This window comes from Dromiciops gliroides, chromosome 5 (assembly GCF_019393635.1).
Source record: "Dromiciops gliroides isolate mDroGli1 chromosome 5, mDroGli1.pri, whole genome shotgun sequence".
Lineage (NCBI taxonomy): Eukaryota > Metazoa > Chordata > Mammalia > Microbiotheria > Microbiotheriidae > Dromiciops > Dromiciops gliroides.
The window spans coordinates 290,226,945-290,245,637 of NC_057865.1; the positions used below are offsets into that span (position 1 = coordinate 290,226,945).

Here is an 18,693-nt window from a genome sequence, read left to right on the forward strand (position 1 = left end):
ACTGGGCCCACGGCAGGTCTGGCTTCAAGTCACACTGACCCGGCGCTGTGCGTCTTCTCTCTTGGGCTACAGGGTAGTTATAGGGTGCCAAGGCACCTTGGCTTCACATGCAGGGGGCAGCTGACATCCACAGGGACTCACTCCGGAGATCCCAGCATGAGGTGACCGGTTCTCTAACTGGAAAAAGAGCAAAGAACGGGGAGAGGTGGGCTTGGACTGCAGAGACAAGCCCCTTCCTTGCCCGGGGCCTGTTTCTTAATCTGTAAAATGGAGACATTAGGCCAAAAGATCTCTAAGGTTCCTTTAAGTTCAAAAAACCCTGAAAAAGGTGAAGAAATGAGGCAGCAAGACATTAAAACCACACCCTGTCTCTTCCCCCCAGCCCCAGGCTCTAAGGTGGCAGGGCTTACTTAGCAGAAGAGAACTGGGTCTGGAGTCAGAAGGGAGGCCATGACAGAGACCCAGGCTGCGACTTCTTCCTCAGAGACGAAACAACCAACTACAAGGGGCCTTCAAGAACATTCTGTCCAAGCCCCTCATCCGGAGAAAGGACTTGCCCACAGGCCCCAGATCTGCCCCCTGGCACGACTGGCCCCTTCTCCCTTTGCTCTTAAACAGCGCTCCCCTCTACCCTTCCTGCCCCACCAGCGCTCATCTCTCCCTGTCCCTTCAACTGAAGAGGCCAGTGGGCTAACCTGCAGCCCCTGGGGAAGGTCAGAAGTCTCAACTTGGTATCATTCACTCTGACTGCTATTTATTCATTCATTCATTCATTCATTCACTCACTCACTCATTCATTCCACTGGCAGGCCTACCCAGGCTAGCCCCAAGGAATACAAAGACAGGAAAGGAAGGGGTCTGTGCCTTTGGTCAACAAGCATGTTGTTTCTGGGGACACAGAGTACAGTCCTCCTGTCCTAGACGACTGGGGAATAGAAATGTCCTCTTCCATGGGGTGTGAACTAGCCCCAGGAGGGGTCAGCGTAGGAAGGGGCCCGGCCCAGCCCAGAAAGAATCCAAAGATGATGCAAACGGGACAATATTTGTAGTGTTTAGTGCACTGCTGGGCACACAGTGGGTGCCTAATAAATGCCCCTTCCTGCCCATCCCCTGCCACTTACCCACCAATCCATCTGTCCAGCCCAAACTGGATAGCCTTGCGATCTTGGGCGGATTCTCACTTTACCTCAAGCGCCAGTCAACTAACATTTAGTAAGCACCTGCTGTGTGGAGCGCCCTGCTAAGGCTGGAGATAAGGTCGAGGCCCATCCCCCACACAGCCCATTCCTTCAATGAGCCCTTATTAAGGGCCTCCGTGGGCTCCCTGGTGGAGCTTTATTCCATCAGCAGAGGGATAATGCGCATGTATTGAGCGCCTACTGTTTCTGGCACCTCTACCCACATTCTCTCGTTTAATTCTCACGACAGGGCCACAGAGGCTGAATGACCGAGCCGGGGTTACGCGGCTAATGGCTGGCCCAGGACTTGAAGCCACGCCGTCCCGACCCCACTCCACCTAATGTAACACATGGACAGTGACTTCCGGTGAGGGGGTCTCGACATGGGGGCAAGGGCATTGGGGCGGGGGATGGAACGCTGTAGGCTGATCACGGGCTTAAAATATCGGCCCGACCTAACCCAAATCACTAAACTTCTCCGAGCCTCGGCTTCCCTCGCTACAAACCGGGGGCAAGGAAGCGTGTGTGTTGCCGTAAAGCGCGGCGCTGTCGCGAAAGGCGGGCCGCGCGTGCCGTTACCTGAGCAGGACGGCCGCTACCTGCCCCAAGGCCACTCCCGCCGAGGCTCCCTCAAGGACCGGGTGTGCTGCAGCTCCACTCGCCCTACAGAGCGTCCCCTTCGACACCCTGCAGGACGCCCCGGGGCCGAGAGATGGGGGCCCATTGGGGTGGGGCCGCCGGGACAGACGTCCATCGTGGCTGCGGCCTACTGTGCGTCCTGACGTTCCCATGGTGACCCCGCTGTTGGCCCTTCGCGGCTCCCGTCGTGCGCGCGAGCGAAGAACGCGCGCGGCTCCTGAGAGCCCCGCTAGTCCCCAAGGAAAGCCGCATTCCTTCGTGTGCGCGCGCGCGCGAGCCCATCTCGGAACGCCGCGGCGCCGTTACTATGGCGACCTCAGGTCGCACCTTGGGGAGCGGCCATTGTTGGTATGGGGACGAGCGCAATGGGCGTAGAGGGCAAGGGGGAGAAGGTGACGTTTTCCCTTTCCCTCTTTATATCAGGGAGCATATCCGAGCTGACCCTCGTGGTTTCCTTCCAAGAAGGTTAGAGGAATCCGACTGCAGTTCGAGCGGATGCGTCGTCTCTCTGCCAAACTGCTGCCTCCCCGGCAATCTGCCCTCCACCCCTGCTCCCGGCAGTGGTAGAGCCCGAGGCGACGCCGCGCATGCGCGGCCCCTGGGCGGTTGGTGTGCGGGACTTTGGGCCGGGCCGGGGCAGGCGCTGAGCCCTTCGGGTACGTATGGCTTCCCTTCTGGGTAGGGATCCCTTTATGTTTGTCTACGTGAGGTCTCTCCCTGGAGACAGCCGGGGTCCCGCCCCGGGCCAGGCACACAGCAGGCGCCCAATCTGTGCTTGGGGAGTGACGGGTTTGCTTGTACTTGTTTGCATATGTGTTGTTTTCCTCATTGGAATGTAAGCTCCCTGAGGGCAGGATCTGGTTCTTGTTTGTACCGTCGGGGTCCCACGCCGGGCGGGGCACACCACAGGCGCCTAATGTGTGCTCCCGTAGGCACCTATCTGTGCTTGGGGAATCTTGGGTACGTGTACTTGTTCGGTATGTGTAGTTAAACTAGAGGGTAAGCTCCCTGAGGCAGGGTCTTCTCCTTGTCAGGATATTCCTAGCACCCCACCCCAGGTACACTCCTTTGAGGGTACATGTTGCTCCCGCAGTAGGCAGAAAGTTCTTTAAGGGCAGGCTTGGTCGTGTCTGGGCGTCCCCAGTACCCCACAGAGGGGCCAGACACACAACAAGGGCTCAATATTCATGTTTTAAATGATTGGACGGTTGTATGTGGCTAGAGCCCTGGCCCCAGAGTCAGAAAGATCTGAGTTCAAATCCAGCCACAGACACTTCCTAGCTGTGTAACCCTGGGCAAGGTACTTCATCTCTGTCTGCCTCCGTTTCCCCATCTGTCCAGAGCTGTTGTGAGGCTCAAATTGAGGTAATGATTGTAAAGCCTGGCACATAGCAGACTCTGTATATTATTGTATGCACCTGTGTTGTCTCCTCTCCGCAGAACTGCAGCTGCTTGAAGGCAGCGCCTGTGCTCGTGCTGGTCCCCGCTCCCTATCAATGCTTAGTGAGTACTTGGTGTATAGTTTTTAGCTCAGGGTTGTTTAATAATGACTCAGACTTCTTAGTGCCTTAAAGTTGAGTAGGGGGCTCTCTTGTTTCTTCACAGTGCCCTGTGGGAGCAACTTCAGAGAGGGAAAGTGATTTGCCCAGGGCCACATGGCCCCAGCTGAAAGGGGGTGGAGCAGCAGATGCCCCTCAGGAAGGCTTGGGGTTTGAAACCTGCCTCAGGCCCTTCCTTACTAGCTGGGTGACCCTGGGCAAAGTCACTGAACCTCAGTTTCCTCATCTGTAGCTGGCAGTTTGGATTTGATGGGGTGTCTAAGGGTCTTCTTGACTCTACATTGTGACCTCGCCTGGGTTCTCTGAAGGTGGCATCCTCCGGGGGTCCTTCTGCCCATCCCCTCTAGCGAGGGCTTGCATGCCCTCTTTGTATCTACAGAGCCCTCCTTGCGTGTCATAGGCATGTGATGAGGGTGTCTAGACAGTAGCATACAGTAGTGATGCAGTCGCTGACATTTACACAGCCCCTGGCTGTATTGGGATTCTTGATCCGCTCCAGCACCCCAGTGGGTAAATGAGATCAGTCTCATCAGTGGGGAGTTCTGGGAGACCCCTTCCCCTCAGACCATCACGTCCAGACTTTGAGAAACTTTGGCGGCTTGTCCGGGTCACCAGCTCCTTCCTGCCCATTTAGAAGGTAAAGCTTAAGTGGGTCCAGGGAGAATTTGGGTGACACTTCCTTCCTCATGCCAACTTACCCTTAAGTGTCCCTGGTAGCATTCTTTACTACAGAGAGCAGTCCTTAGTATCCCCAATAATTAAAATAGAGGCAGGGGATGTGTAAAGCAAACCAGCCTCCCAGCTGAGCTGCCTTGGTGAGGGGAGGGTTGGGGAGATACTGGATCGCATGGCCTTGAAGTAACAGCCAGGGCACAGGATGGGGAGCTCAAGTGCCCTGGGGTCAAACCCCAAGCATGCCGCTCACTACCTGTATGACGAAGGCAAGGCAGCCTTTCTGAGCCTTGGTTTCCTCATTTGTAAAATAAAGTCTCTTCAGGCTCTGTCCTCCTGGTCTTTCCATCTTGCTGGGTTTGCCTCAGAAGAACTCTCAGATGATCCGTGGGCTGAATGGTGAAAGCCTTTAATCGCCTTCTTTGTAGATGAGAAAACTGAGGCACAGCTACGTGGAATGACTTGAGCCCCATTCTTCTGCCTTGTGTCCTGGGCTCCTTTCCTTCCCCCCCCCCCCCACCCTTTACCCACATCATTCATTAAGTCCAGTGATGGGCCGAGACATTCCTGTCCACAGGGCTTGGCACACCTTTCCTGAGTACCTGCTCTTGGGGTGAAGGAATGGTACTCGGCTTCATGCCATTTGTGATCCAGGAGGGGACATCTCGTGGTGACAAGGGGGCGGTTGGGGGTTCTGGGCAGTGTGTCCTTGTGACCTGGGTCCCGTGACAGAGGCCATCTATAGTGGTCGCCTCATTTCTCGCTGCTTGCTTCTCTTGACTACAGGAGAAGACACAACTGTTCTGGGAGCTTGGCAGACATGCCCCTCTTCGGAAATACGTTCAGTCCCAAGAAGACGCCCCCTCGGAAGTCGGCCTCACTCTCTAACCTTCACTCTGTGAGTGTGTGTGTTGGGGAGGGGGAGACGGGTCCTACCTGGCACTAGTGTGACCATAGTCTCACTTTAGGGAAAGGTTCAAACTTTGCTCTCATGGTCGATCCCCACAATAGCAGGTTCTAGGGCTTTGGTGGCTTTCAAAGCCGAGCTGAGCTGAGCTGAGCAGCAGCTTCACCCAGGCGAGTACAGGAGCCCATTCCCCAGCCCCAGAGGGACAGCAGGCGTTGTCAGAGGCTCCTGGCAGGGATAGATACTAGAGCCTGGGGCTTCACTGGTGGAAGTGCCTGGTACTATCTTTGGGCAGCCTGTAGTCTCAGAGACTCGTTTTGGGCAAGTCCTCCCAAGGTCACTCAACCCACATATGGCAGAAGCCAGACTTGAACCCAGATATTGCTGGCTTGCCACTGGTTCCCCAAGTACCACCCCCTTCTACACAGCCAGTGAAAAAAGCAGGCACAGAACTGTCATCCTGCTCGGTAGAAATGCTTCTACTCGTTGCAAATGTGCCTTTGAACCCTTAAGATTCTGTGGGGAAAAAAGGTTTGACTGTTTTTTTTTAATTAATTTTTTCGATTAATAAGCATTTATTTTCTCTCCCTCCAAGGGAAAAGAAAAAAGAAAAAGAAAGCCCTTGTCACAGACATGCCTGGTCAAGCCTAGCCAGTGCTTGCACCGGCTATGTCCAGGCAGGAGCGTCTGGGGTCTGTCCCTGCTGGGTCAGGAGCAGCGCAGCAGGCTTCTTCCCTGCTCTCACTTCATTTCTCAAAGTTCTCAGATCTGAAATCAGTTCTCACCCATTAGGTTTGGAAAAAAGGACCCTGAGGATCAGGGAATGCCCTCAGGACAAAGGTCATGTCAGTCAGCCATGGTCCCAGGGTAGGAAGTAGAGCAAGCTCTTCCTCTGCCCCCAAGTCAAGCTTCTTATCAGTGGTAGAGCAAGTATCCAATCTCCCTCTCTGTCCGGCCTCTGATGGCCTCCGGGACAATGGCACGAGACAGCAGCAAATTCACTATGGTTCATTTACTTAAACTACAACCACGGAGAAGTTGCTCTCCCAATATCCCATGAATAAAATTATACAGTCTCATCATTGGCCAAGATCTCTGAGGTCATCCAGTTCAACCTATTCTCAAACTGAAATTCTCTCTATGACATCACCAGTCAATATCCATCAGGGCCACAGGAAACTAAGAGGCGGCTTGTGATGCCTTAGGATGCCGAGCAGAGCACTGGGTCTGGAGTCAGGAGGACCTGAGTTCAAATCCAGCCTTGGACACTTACTAGCTGTGGGACCTGGACGAGTTCCCAAGCCTCTCTCTCTAACTCAGTTTCTTCATCTATAAAATGGGGATGATAATAGTACCAACTTCCCAGTGTTATTGTGAGGATTATAGACTATGGTAGAGCTGTCCATAGCAGCCCAGCTGTTACGAACTCCCAACCCACAAAGGCCGGACGTCCTATTTCCCCAGTGTTAGGAAGTATCCTAAAATCTGCCCCATGGTTTCCATTCATTGCTCATAGTTAAACAGTCAGTGGAATCCCTTCTCTGCTTGGTCAAGGGAGATGGCATCCCTTCCTTCACCTGATCCTTTGGTCTCCTGCTTGTGGCGCTCCCTCCCCATCCCAGTTACCAGTTTGTCGTCATCCTCCTTAAGGTGGACCCAGAATTGAAGACACTCCCACTGTGGTCCCCTGAGCCAGAGCAGAAGAGGAGCCTTCACAGCCTTGGAGTGGACACCACTCCATTTCTGTGAACGCAGCCTTCTGTCTCATTAGCAAGGCCTCCTATAACCTGGAATGGGCTTAGGGTGTCAAAGAAATGAGTTTGGAGGAGAACAAAGGGATCGTGGCCAGGAGGAGATCATCCAAGGACACCTGGAGAGTGAGTCGATTGGCTCTGGTGGCGTCCCAGCTCTGAACTGCCAAGTGGCAGGAGGACAGAAAGGAAAATGGCTTGTTCTCAAGGCATCTGCGCTAATGGAGGAAATGAGTACCCTGTAGAAAGGCATCTACAGAACCAATAAATGCAGGTCCCACATGCTCATGCAGGGCATTAGGAAAACTCGCCCAAGGACAGGATGGTGAGCAAAGTGATGAGCTACATGAACTTGTCCCTGCTGACAGGGGGGAAATCCCTTGAGGCTCCAGGGTTCGGACCCAGCAAAGGAGGGCAGAGGGTTTATTAGGAGGGCCGTGCTTTGCTGAGGCCACTCTGGGATTATCCTGGTTTCAGGGCTGCCCCGATGCCCTACCACCTCGTCTGCAGCCTCAACCCCAAAAGGCCAGGGAGGAATCTGGCCCCTTCATCAGAAGGAGGAAGGCCCTGGTCCCATTAGGGAGGGGCCTCAGCAGTGAGCTTACAGAGAGGACGCCGAGGCCTGCTGTGCATTGCCTTGGCCAGGCCACATCTGGGACACTGGGCTCTGCTCCGGACACCGTGTCTTAAGGATGCCCTGCTAAATGTCACCTCCTTCTTGGGGCTTTTCCTGCTTGCTCCCCTCAGCGCTAGGGCCACTCTCCTCTTAAGATCACCTTGAATTTGTGTGTCTGTGTTTGTTGGTGGTTGTCCTTCGTTCTCGAAGAGAACCAAAATGACATCACTAAGTTAGGCTAAAGACAGTGGCTGATGAGACCAACATGAGCTCAGAATGCTCTACCACAGATCAGGCACAAATAATCCATGTAAACATTTGGGGAAGAGTTTCGCTTCTCTTGAGCTACTTCAATTCTGCTTTGCTCATAGAGCACAGTACCTTCTCTGATGAGGCCATACCATGCTGGGTGGTCCTGTGCCAGTGTCTCCTGTGTCATGCAGTCCATTCCCAAGTCCTTAGGAGGGATGTGGAGAGGGTCCTTAATGTCACTTTTTCTGACCACCATGTGAGCACTTGCCTTCTGTGAATTCTCTAATAAATCGTCTTTTAGGCAAGCGTACATTTGACATTCAGACAACATGGCCAGTGCATCAGAGTTGCGCTCTCTGCAGTAGAGTTTGAATGCTTGGCAATTTATCTCAAGAAAGGACCTCAGTGTCTGGGGCCTTATCTCACCAGGCGATCTTCAGAATCTTCCTAAGACAATTCAAGTGGAAGTGATTCAGTTTCCTGGTGTGGTACTGGTAGACCGGCCAGGTTCCACAGGTGTACAACAATCTGGTCGGCACATCGGCTCTATAGACCTTCAGTTTCGTAGTCTAATACCTCTTTTCTCCCACACTTTCCTTTGGATCCCCCCAAATGCTGAGCTAGCTCTGGCACTGGGTGTATCAACCTCATTATCAATGTGAACATCCCTGGAAAGTAAACCGCCAAGATAAGTGAACTTATCCACAGCATTCAGAACTTCTCCACTTGCTGTAACTGATGGCTCCAAACATAGATGGTGTGGTGCTGGCTTATGGAGCACCTGTGTTTTCTTAGTATCAATTGTTAGGCCAAAATTATCTCCAGGATCATGTCCTTATCACTAATCAATGCAGCTCTATCAGTGGTTGAGATGGCCATAGGTCTTTGGCTCATAAATCACCTTCAGGGCATCTTAAAATCCCTTTGGATTATTACTACCAATGTAAAACTGAATTTCATCTGCCTTCTTACTAAACCAAGAATCCTGCATCTCTCTAAGCTTCATTTGTACTTGACTTTTTTTGGTTTGGTTTGGTTTTGGTTTTGGTTTTGGTGAGGCAATTGGGGTTAAGTGACTTGCTCAGGGTCACAAAGCTAGTAAGTGTTAAGTGTCTGAGGCCACATTTAAACTCAAGTCCTTCTGAATCGGGGCTGATGCTCTATCCACTGCGCCACCTACCTGCCCCATGTACTTAACTTTTGATGGAGTTAAATGCTGCCTTCTTAGACACAGATAAACTATCCTGCTGATAAACCCTGTGGAGTTATCATTTTTCATTTAGCAGAATTTCCCCTCATTTACGTCAAAACAGTCTCAATGTGTGTGAGTGTTCTGGCCCAGGTGAGCAAATGCAGTGTTCTACACTAAATCTCTAAAAGCTGCCCCTTCCTTTTCTGCTCTACTATTGCCAGCCTTGTGTTGGATCAGCTTCCTACCAAGTTAGTAAAATGTTACTACTCAGAGAGGTGCTTTAATCTGTTGACTTTGAGTCTTCTGGTAATCATTGTGTCTTGTGGCTATTGCTTTTGTCGAATGTAAATATTTAGCTTGGAGACGGTAAGTCTCTGCACCACACATTGCCTTTATCCCTCTTGCATCCTGTCTCCTCTTATGATGACATAGTCTATTAAGTACCAGTCTGTGTTTGTTGTGAGGATGCATCCATGAATTCTTATTGCATTTAGGCAAATGGAAGACAGTGTTGGTGATGAGGTCATGAAACACACAGGTCTTCAGTAGTAAATGACCCTTGCTATTGTTTCCAATTCCATTCCTCCCAAGGACACCCTGCCGTGTCTGGTCAGCTGAGCCTGCTCTCACATTGACGTCACCCAGAATTACAAGCTTGTCTTCTTTTGACACATCGATGATGAAGGTCTCCAGGTCTTCATAACATTTTTCTTGGACCTCATCAGGGTTTGTCATGGTGGGAGCATAAGTACTGATGATGGCAATGTAGTGTTTTCTTGCAAATGGTAATCATACTATTGTGAGCCTCTTGTTCACAATCCTTTGGAGAAACATACAAGCCTGTTGACTAGATTAGTTTTTTGTTTTGTTTTTTATTTAAAATTTTTTTTCTGGGGCAGCTAGGTTGGCGAAGTGGATAGAGCGCCAGCCCTGGATTCAGGAGGACCTGAGTTCAAATCCAACCTCAGACACTTAACACTTAGTAGCTGTGTGACCCTGGGCAAGTCACTTAACTCCAATTGCCTCACCAACAAAACAAAACAAAACAAAAAATACATTTTTTTTCCAGTTACATGTAAAGATATTTTTTGAGTTCCAAATTTTTCTCCCACCCTCCCTTCCCTCCCCCCTCCTGAAACCAGCAAGCAGTCTGATATAGGTTATGAATTGTAAAAATATTTTTGGTTTACTGCCTAATTTGGGGGGACTAATCTGGGACTTTTGGATTAACTGGCTATCTGACTGCTTTAACTTAGTATGGGCCATTTTCTCCACATTGCTCCCAAATTGATAAGCAAAATATTAAGAAGCCTCTTAACTAGATAATCAAAGCAGAGTTTATTTATGAGATACAACTTAAAATTAAGAATACAGGGAAATAAAATGTACAACCTGACTGCGTTCCGGGTTTGTCGCTTTCCACCTGCTGGGCCTGGAACCTTTTTTTTTTAAATACAAGAAGGGCTGTAGCCGCCTCTTTCCTTAGGGTATATTCCACTTTCCTCGCTCAGCTACTTTCTTTCTAACTCCGAGCCCTTTCACTTTGTAAATCCCTCTGCTTCTAACTTTCCTCTCCTTGCTGCCTCGGCTGAACCCCTGTGTTTCCCTCTCACCGACCTCTCCTTCCGTTCTGCTAGTGCTCCAGCCTTTCTGCTCTCTTAATCTAGTCAGTCCCCCTTAATCTTGTCCGATGGCCTTGTCAGTCCGTCTAACTCCCAGGTCTATATATATATATCTATCTTTCTTTTCTCCACTCAAATCTCGGGGCTTTTTTTTTTCATCCCCACAGACCCCAAGCTAATCCGTCAGCCAGGGCTGGGGCTCAGGGGACGTTTGAGCATCACGTGCCTCAGCACAGGCTACGCCAGAGCCTGGCCTGGACAAGCCCAGGATCTCTGGGATAGATCCGCTCAGGGCAGAGGGAGCTGGGGGCTTTTTCCCCCCAGCTATCTGACCTGGTGTCTTGTACAGCCCTCGGGGCTTTTTGGCTCAGCTGAAGTGGAGGGGGAGGGGCACCAGCACCTCCCACACAGAAGAGACCCTGAGGGCCTAAGGCTTTCTAATCTCAGCCCAAAGGTAGGGTCCCCAAATCAAAATAAATTTCCACAGAATCATGTTAAACATGGTATATGAATGTAATGGAATACTATTGTGCTGTAAGAAGTAATGAGCAGGCAGATTTAAGAAAAACCTGGAAAGACTTAAGTGAACTGATGCTGAGTGAAGTGAGCAGAACCAGGAGAATATTGTACACAGTAACAGCAACTTTGTGTGATGATCAACTGTGATAGACTTTCTACATTTGACTGTGAGGTTTTTGAGCCCTAATACATGGTCAGTTTTTATGTAGGTACCATGTACTACTGAGAAAAGGGTATATTCTTTTCTATCCCCATTCAGTTTTCTCCAAAGGTCTATCACATTTAATTTTTCTAAAATTCTATCCACCTCCTTAACTTATTTCTTATTTATTTCATGGTTAGATTTATCTAGTTCTGAGAGGGGGGTATTGAGATCCCCCACTAATATAGTTTTGCAGTCTATTGTTGTTTGGGGGTGGGCGGGGCAATGAGGCTTAAGTGACTTGCCCAGGGTTACACAGCTAGTAAGTGTCAAATGTCTGAAGCTGAATTTGAACTCAGGTCCTCCTGAATCCAGGGCTGGTGCTTCATCCACTGTACCACCTAGCTGACCCTCTATCTCTTAACTCCTTTAAGAATTTGGATGCTGTACCACTTGGTGCATGTATGTTTAGTATTGATATTACTTCACTGTCTGGTACCTTTTAACAAGATGTAGTTTCCTTCCTTATATCTTTTAATTAGGTCTATTTTTGCTTTTTCTTTGTCTGAGATAAGAATTGCTACTTCTTTTTTTTTTTAATTTTTACTTCAGCTGAAGCATAATATATTTTACTCCAGCCTTTTGCCTTTACTCTGTGTGTATCTCTTTGTTTCATATGTGTTTCTTGTAAACAACATATTGTAGGATTCTGGTTTTTAATCCACTCTGCTATTTTATGGGGGAGTTCATCCCATTCACATTCACTGTTGTGATTACTTACTGTGTATTTCCCTGCATCCTATTTTTCCCCTTGTTTATACTTCTTTTCCTTTCTCCCTGTCCCTTTTCACCAGTGTTTTGTTTCTGGTCACCACCTCTCTCAGTTTAACCTCTCCTATTATCCCCACCTCCTTTTCCTCCTTTCCCCTTTCCCCTCCTAGTTTTACCCTCCCTTCTGTCAGCATCCTACCCTTTTCTTTCCCCTTTTACTTCCCTATAGGGTAAGATAAAATTCTATACCCAAATGAGTGTGTGTTATTCCCTCTTTGAGGCAAATCAGATGAGAGTAAGGTCAAAATAATGCTCACCCCTCCCTCCTCCTCCTCCTCCTTTTTTGTTTTTTGGGGGCAATGAAGGTTAAGTGACTTGCCCAAGGTCACACAGCAAGTAAGTATCAAGTGTCTGAGGCTGGATTTAAACTCAGGTCCTCCTGAATCCAAGGTCAGTGCTTTATCTACTGCTCTACCTAGCTGCCCCCCTCCCTTCTTTCTCTCTATTGTAATAGCTCTTTTTTTCCTCTTCATGTGATATGATTATCCCATTCTATCTTACCTTTCCTCTCCTCCCAGTTTAATCCTTTTTGTTGCCCCAAACTTTGTTATACCCAAACTTTTTGTCTGTGTGTACTCCTCCTATCTGCTTTACTAAAGATACAGTTTTCAAGAGTTACAAGTATCTTCTTTCTGTGTGAGGATGTAAACATTTTAACCTTATTGAGTAACATGTTTTGTTTTTTTCCCTTTTTACCTTTCCATGCTTCTCTTGAGTCTTGTATTTGTAGATTGTATTTTCTGTTCAGTTCTGGGCTTTTCATTAGAAAAGTTTTAAAGTTCCCTATTTCATTGAATGCCCATCTTTTCCCCTGAAAGTTTATGATTAATTTTGCAGGGTACTACATTCTTGGTTGTAATCCCAGTTCCTTTGCCCTCCAAAATATCATATTCTAGGCTCTCCAGTCTTTTAATGTTGATGCTGCCAGATCCTGTGTAACTCTGAAAGTTGTTCCTTGATATTTAAATTGTTTCTTTCTGTCTGCTTGCAGTATTTTCTCCTTTACTTGATAATTCTGGAATTTGGCTACAATATTCCTTGGAGTTTTCCTTTTGGGGTCTCGGGAGGTGATTGCTGGATTCTTTCAATTACTTTCAATGACTCTTTTTTTCCTCTGGTTTTGAGACACTGGGACAGTTTTCCTTGGTAATGTCATGAAATGTACTGTCTAGGCTCTTTTTTGTAGATTGTCTCTTCTGGATCTATTTTTCAGGTGTGTTGTTTTTCTGAAGAGGTATTTTACATTTTCTTCTACTTTTATATTATTTTAATTCTGTTTACTTCTTCCTGTTGTCTCATTGAGTCATTACCTTCCATCTGCCCACTTCTGACTCTTAAGGAATTGTTTTCCCCCTTCAGCTTTTGCATCTCCTTTTCCATTTGGCCAATTGCATTTTTTAATGAGTTGTTTTCTTTAGTCAATGTTTTCATCCTCCCTATCGCCATAGTAATTTTCTATGGTAAGGGTTCCTTTCTGTTTCTTATTCATATTTTAACCTCTTTTGTGCATTTTAAAGTTGAGTTCTGTTCCTGGAGTACAGTGTGCACTGTCCTAAGCAAACTTCTTTTGCTGGGGGTCACGGGCCCCGTCACTGACTGTTTGCTCTGAGACCTCAGCTACTTGCCACTTGCTCACAGTCTAGTTGGGCCTAGCTGGCAGATTGCCTTCTGTATTGGGGCTGGGGGCCTCAGAACTGTCCTGCTGTGCCACTAGCTTGCTGAGCTAGGACTGAGGGTCCTTAGCAGCTGATCTGTGCTGAGCCTTTTGCTGGCTTGCCCAGACACCCTCTGTGCTGAGCTGTGATGTCCTTTTACCCAGATGAGACAGACCTTTCCTAAAGATCTAGGTTATTTTAAGTCGGATGATTGTTTCGCTCCGGCTTTTTGAAGGTTTTGCAGCTCGAGAATCTGTTGAGAGGCTTAATTTAACATTGTTTCTGAGGGAAATTTGGGAGAGCTCAGGTAGCTTTCTGGTTTCACTCCACCATCTTGACTTCACCTTTGGAACTCTTGGAACTAGATTAGTTTTGATCACAAAACCTATACAAGATTCATGGTGCTCCCCTTCACTGTGGCCATGCTAAAGAAACTTATATCCAGCTCTTATTTCAGTAAGCTGGACTTCATTTGCCAGCATTGTTTCACTCTGGGCTGCTCATTGGATACGATACCTGCTGAGTTCTGGGCCTAGTATGCGGCAGGCTGGCAGCCTTCCAAAGACGATGATAATCCCATACCATCTGTGGGACATTTTACTGTTACAAAGCCCTTTCACACACCTGCTTTCATTGGATCATCAGAACATCTCTGAGAAAGACAGATCCTCAGCCCCATTTTTAAATGAGGGAACTGAGGCACAGGCTCTCAGAGTACTGAGCTGCAGAACCAGGACTTCCCCTTGGAAGCTCCTCTGTAACCATCTGTGAGGCGGCCTGTTCTCCCGTGGCAGAGTCTATATGAAGCCCTCTTGGTGCACCAGGCTCTGGGCTCAGCGCTGAGCTGGGCTCTGGTTTGTTTGTCCCCCACAGCTGGACAGATCCACTCGGGAGGTTGAGCTGGGATTGGACTATGGAACACCAACCATGAACCTGGCCGGGCAGAGCCTCAAGTTTGAAAATGGCCAGTGGATATCAGGTGAGAAGCATGGGCTGCACTTTGGGGCCCCTGCTTGGGGAGGGAGGTACCTCATGGCCTCTACTCTTCTCCCCCAGAATCAGGGGCCTGTGGAGGTGGAGACCGTAGGGAGGCCCAGCGACTGCGAAAGAGGAACCAGCAGCTGGAAGAAGAGAACAATCTCCTGCGACTCAAAGTGGACATCCTGCTGGACATGGTGAGGGGGCAGGCCCGGGGCATCCTGATGGAGTCTGGATGCCCAGAGTGGGGGTTGCTATGAACAAGACAGGCCTGGCCCCTGCTGCCTGCAGGCGAGCCATCTAGGTGTAGGGGGTGAGCATCGTGCCCTCTACCCTGATGTGCCAATATGGGATCCTGGCTAGTGCCTGTCCATTGGCCCCACAAGAATCCCCCAAACTCATCATTTTTTTTTTTTTTTGCGGAGCCCCTTAGGTGTCCCCTGTTTCTGGTTTTGTTCCTAACATGGGCCACAGGAGACAGCTGCCGTCTCTGGGCTGAACAAGGTTCTCCCCCATCAGGAGCTCATCCCTGGGCTTCCAGATCCCCCAGATGAGTGACTCCTTCTGAGTCTTCACCTGTCTTGAGATGGGAGGGCCCAGAACCCTTGGGCCCCAGCTTTGTGGTGATCATCTCTCTCATTCCTTCCAGCTCTCTGAGACCACGGCCGAGTCCCACCTCATGGAGAAGGAACTGGATGAACTGAAGAGCATTAGCCGGAGGAGGAAGTGATGTCAGAGGCGCCAAGCCCTAGGGGTCGGTATCAAAGGGTCAAGAAAGAGGGAGGGCTGGCCCTGGTGGACACGTCCTTTTGGCGGAGGACACCAGCGTGCAGAACTGGCTAGAGCCATGCCTCCTGTCCAGGAGAGGATGGGGACTTGATGTCGAGCCTAGGAATCTTGGGGTGATGTGGTCGAGCCTCACCAATGGAGGGGAAGAGCAGCCCCATTCGGTTCTTCTCTGCAAGGTGCATGGTGCCAGTAAGTCACTGGCACGCTTCTGGTTGGCCCCTGCTGTGCATATCTCTGGGGTGGCCTGAGGTCCAGCTCTGGCTCTGCCCCTCTACTGGTCTGCCCTCTCCTAAATTAGTGGCTTGGAGGCTTCAGTGGCTCATCCAGCGCCCACCTTCTCTGGCTGTTCCTGCCAGAGGGCAGTTTTTCTAGTTTTATTAAAGAAGATGAAATCAGCCCTGCTGTGGCTAACTTGATTCTGCCCCTGGTGGGGGTGGGGCCTCAATGGCTGGTGGAATCAGACATTTGGTGGCACAGAGGATGCGGGAGGCCACAGGGTCAGGGCAGAGGCTGTGGATCAGCTCCAAGGTCATGTGTGGCAGACGTGAGAGCACGACATTGAGGCTGGCCACCATTATTCCCGCTAGGGCTTCAAGCTTCCCTCTCTGCCCAGGGAGCCAGGACCCAGCGTGGGAGCTCTCAGAGAAGGCACCCTGCCTTCTCTTGGCCCATCAGTCCTTCTTCTGCTTCCTGCACAACAGCCTTGTTATCGGCTAGAGTGGGAGAGTCTCAGAGTGAGACTTAGGGACATATGGCCATGCTGGGAGGTGACGACACCACAAGTGGAAGGCATGCCAAGAGGAGCAGGCACAAAACCAGAGTCCAAGGCCGTGGTCCAGGTGTTAGGCGCCCTGCACCCTCCTCGCCTACAGCGGATAAAGCACTCCCACCAGTCAGGATGAATGTGGAGGTGCTCCTTTACTCCAGCGTCCTGTGCTCCAGGTGCTGGGCATTCCAAGGCCAACAGGAAACAGTCCCTGCCCCCAGGGGGCTTTTAGTCTACTGGGACAAGCACCATGTACACAGCTAAGTCAATATAAAATATGCATAGGCAAACACATGGAATCATTGATAGCCCTTTTTTAAATGTGGGAGGAAAGAACACTAGGAATGACCTCTGACCTCCCCAGAACAATTTCATTTAATGTCATTCATCTATATCTGAGCTAGTTCTAGTTTAGAGGGAAAGATGTTCAAAGTGGCTGCATCCCCCACACGCTCCTAACCCCGTTTTGCCCCAAGACGATTTCAGTAACATCTCTAGGGACCCAGACCCAGAACAAGGAATTAACATTTCATCACTGAACAAGGCTAGGTTGGACCTCTCCCTGGACCACCCCCTTCAGGAATCTCCTAGGTTCCATGTACAAAGCCAAGGTGAGAATCTGAATGCAATAGGTTAGAGAAGTGACTTCCCAAGTGGATCCCGGGCTGATCCCATAAGCCCATACAACTATTATTGAGAAGAGAAATGGTTATAGAGAAGGGCCAAGAACACTACTGACCAGCTCCTAGCAGTCCAGTCCAACCATCAGTCCTGCTTCCAGAGGTCACCCGTTCCACTCTTAGAGCTGGCAATAAGCAGCAAAGCACCCTGGGGGAGAGTCAGGCTACCACCACCCTGACCATCACCCCCCACTCAGACCCTGATGGAGACAGCCCAAGAGCCTGAGCCAAGAGCCCTGAGAATAGTGGTGCTGCTGGCCCAGCGCCCTCCTCCACCATCATGGGAAGCCACCCCTGGGGAGATGCAACCTGGGGATGGCTCCTTCCTGCAGGGGCTGCAGCCACAACTCCAGAACACCCAGAAAGAAGGTTCTTATCACCCAAGTCCTTGGCCCTGGCCCACAGTCCAATGTCAGAAATATATGATTGGAAATATTTATAGCCTCTCTGTGGTAGCAAAGAACTAGAAATTGCAGGGATGTTGTCAATTGGGGGATGGCTGAACAAGTGTATGTGGTTGTGATGGAATACTATGGGGCTGTAAGAAATGAGGAGCTCATTGATCTCGGAAAACATGGATAGACGTGTGACGTTTTAAAAAAGGTTCAAGAGACATAATTTCTGGGTAATCTATTAGTAAAACCAGCATGTTTATTAATAAAAGGATGGTCATTTATGGCCATCTCTCAAAGACCAAAGACCAGGATCACAGTTTATACGTCCATGGAAGAGCAGATGTTCCTCAGGGTGGGTGGCGATCAGCACCTATTGGTTAACAGTTAATGAGAAGATGCATATTACAATGAGGGTCTTGGGGGTACGTGACTTGGGTCACCCAGATCTTGGTCAAAGAGACATCAGTTTCCATATCACCCGACAAAAGGGAGGATCACGCATTTTCCCAGACCTGTCTGAGCAAACAATGAACAGGAACGCACCCATTACCCAAACTTAGAATTTCTTTTACTGTCTTTGATTAGATCTTGGCCTGGGCAAATCTCTGCCTAAGATTTCCTATACTGGTTGATTTCTGGATGAGAAAGTAGAAAAAGGGAAAAAGCTTCCCTAATAAAATAACTATTAAATAGGAGAGAAATAATTAATTTCTCACACATGCAAGACATGAGTGAAATGAGCAGAACCAACAGAATGCTGTATTCAGTAATAGCAATATTGTTTTAAGAATGAGCAAATGAGTCATTTTGACTATTATAAATACCCAAATTAACTAGAAAGGACATTTGAAGGAAGCTTTACATCTGGAGAAAAAACTGATAAATAGAAGGTATAGATGTGTAAAATTATTTCTATATATATGTGTATATATGTCTATATACACACACATACAAACACATATACACATACACACATTTGTGTCTGAGGGTGGGCAGAAAGGAAAATAAACATTTACATAGTTAAAAGGAATAGCAAGTTGTACATAATACAGTTCCGTGTTCAGTCATCTTTTTAAAAAATTATACCATGTTATGGAAATGCTTGTTTTATTCCATAAATTAAAATTTTAAATAAAAAAATTTTTTAAATAAACATCAGTGGAAATGACATTAGAGACAAGGTCCAACCATCTTCTTTGTTGTGGCACCCTAAGGACTGTAGCAAGGGAAAAGGAGAAAAATACTGGTCCTTGGATTTCCTCTATTAAAAAATTAAAACTGGGGCGGGGGGCAGCTAGGTGGCACAGTGGATAAAGCACTAGCCCTGGATTCAGGAGGACCTGAGTTAAAATCTGACCTCAGACACTTGACACTTACTAACTATGTGACCCTGGACAAGTCACTTAACCCTCATTGCCCCGCAAAAAAAAAAAAAAAAATTAATTTAAAACAAAAATTTCCACATGTCCTGATTAGAGATAAAAGCAAGGTTTTTATACAACACAAGGGGATAGGGCCAGAAGGAAAGTCTAGAACTGAAACCTCCCGAA

The 18,693-nt window shown here is 48.7% G+C and overlaps 2 protein-coding genes across 7 annotated transcripts in view; one reads left to right on the forward strand and one right to left on the reverse strand.

Annotated features, from left to right (window-relative positions):
* The window catches only part of FAM227A (family with sequence similarity 227 member A), a 34,827-nt gene extending 32,703 nt beyond the window's left edge, over nt 1-2,124 (reverse strand). Inside the window, exons 1-3 of one of the 4 annotated variants that reach the window (XM_043965329.1) lie at nt 1,122-1,692; nt 411-475; nt 40-177 (exon numbers count right to left, since the gene is read on the reverse strand). The gene's annotated coding sequence lies outside the window, so the exon portion shown is untranslated. Of the gene's footprint in view, nt 1-39; nt 178-410; nt 724-1,121; nt 1,693-1,757 lie in introns of those variants that run through there. The other 3 variants (XM_043965325.1, XM_043965326.1, XM_043965327.1) reach the window with 3 other exon arrangements.
* A 225-nt stretch (nt 2,125-2,349) lies between these two features.
* On the forward strand, nt 2,350-18,131 carry CBY1 (chibby family member 1, beta catenin antagonist). 3 transcript variants are annotated; one of them, XM_043965332.1, is made up of 6 exons: nt 2,410-2,473; nt 3,258-3,320; nt 4,835-4,946; nt 14,409-14,514; nt 14,592-14,710; nt 15,163-18,131. In XM_043965332.1, the coding sequence occupies exons 3-6, from the start codon at nt 4,869-4,871 to the stop codon at nt 15,241-15,243; spliced, it is 384 nt and encodes a 127-aa protein (XP_043821267.1). In that variant the 5' UTR covers nt 2,410-2,473; nt 3,258-3,320; nt 4,835-4,868; the 3' UTR covers nt 15,244-18,131. The 3 variants fall into 3 exon arrangements, with proteins under 3 accessions (XP_043821265.1, XP_043821267.1, XP_043821266.1); XM_043965330.1 differs by lacking the exon at nt 3,258-3,320 and having other exon boundaries at nt 2,350-2,473; XM_043965331.1 differs by lacking the exons at nt 2,410-2,473; nt 3,258-3,320 and adding an exon at nt 3,437-4,013.
* Nucleotides 18,132-18,693: the final 562 nt, after the last annotated feature.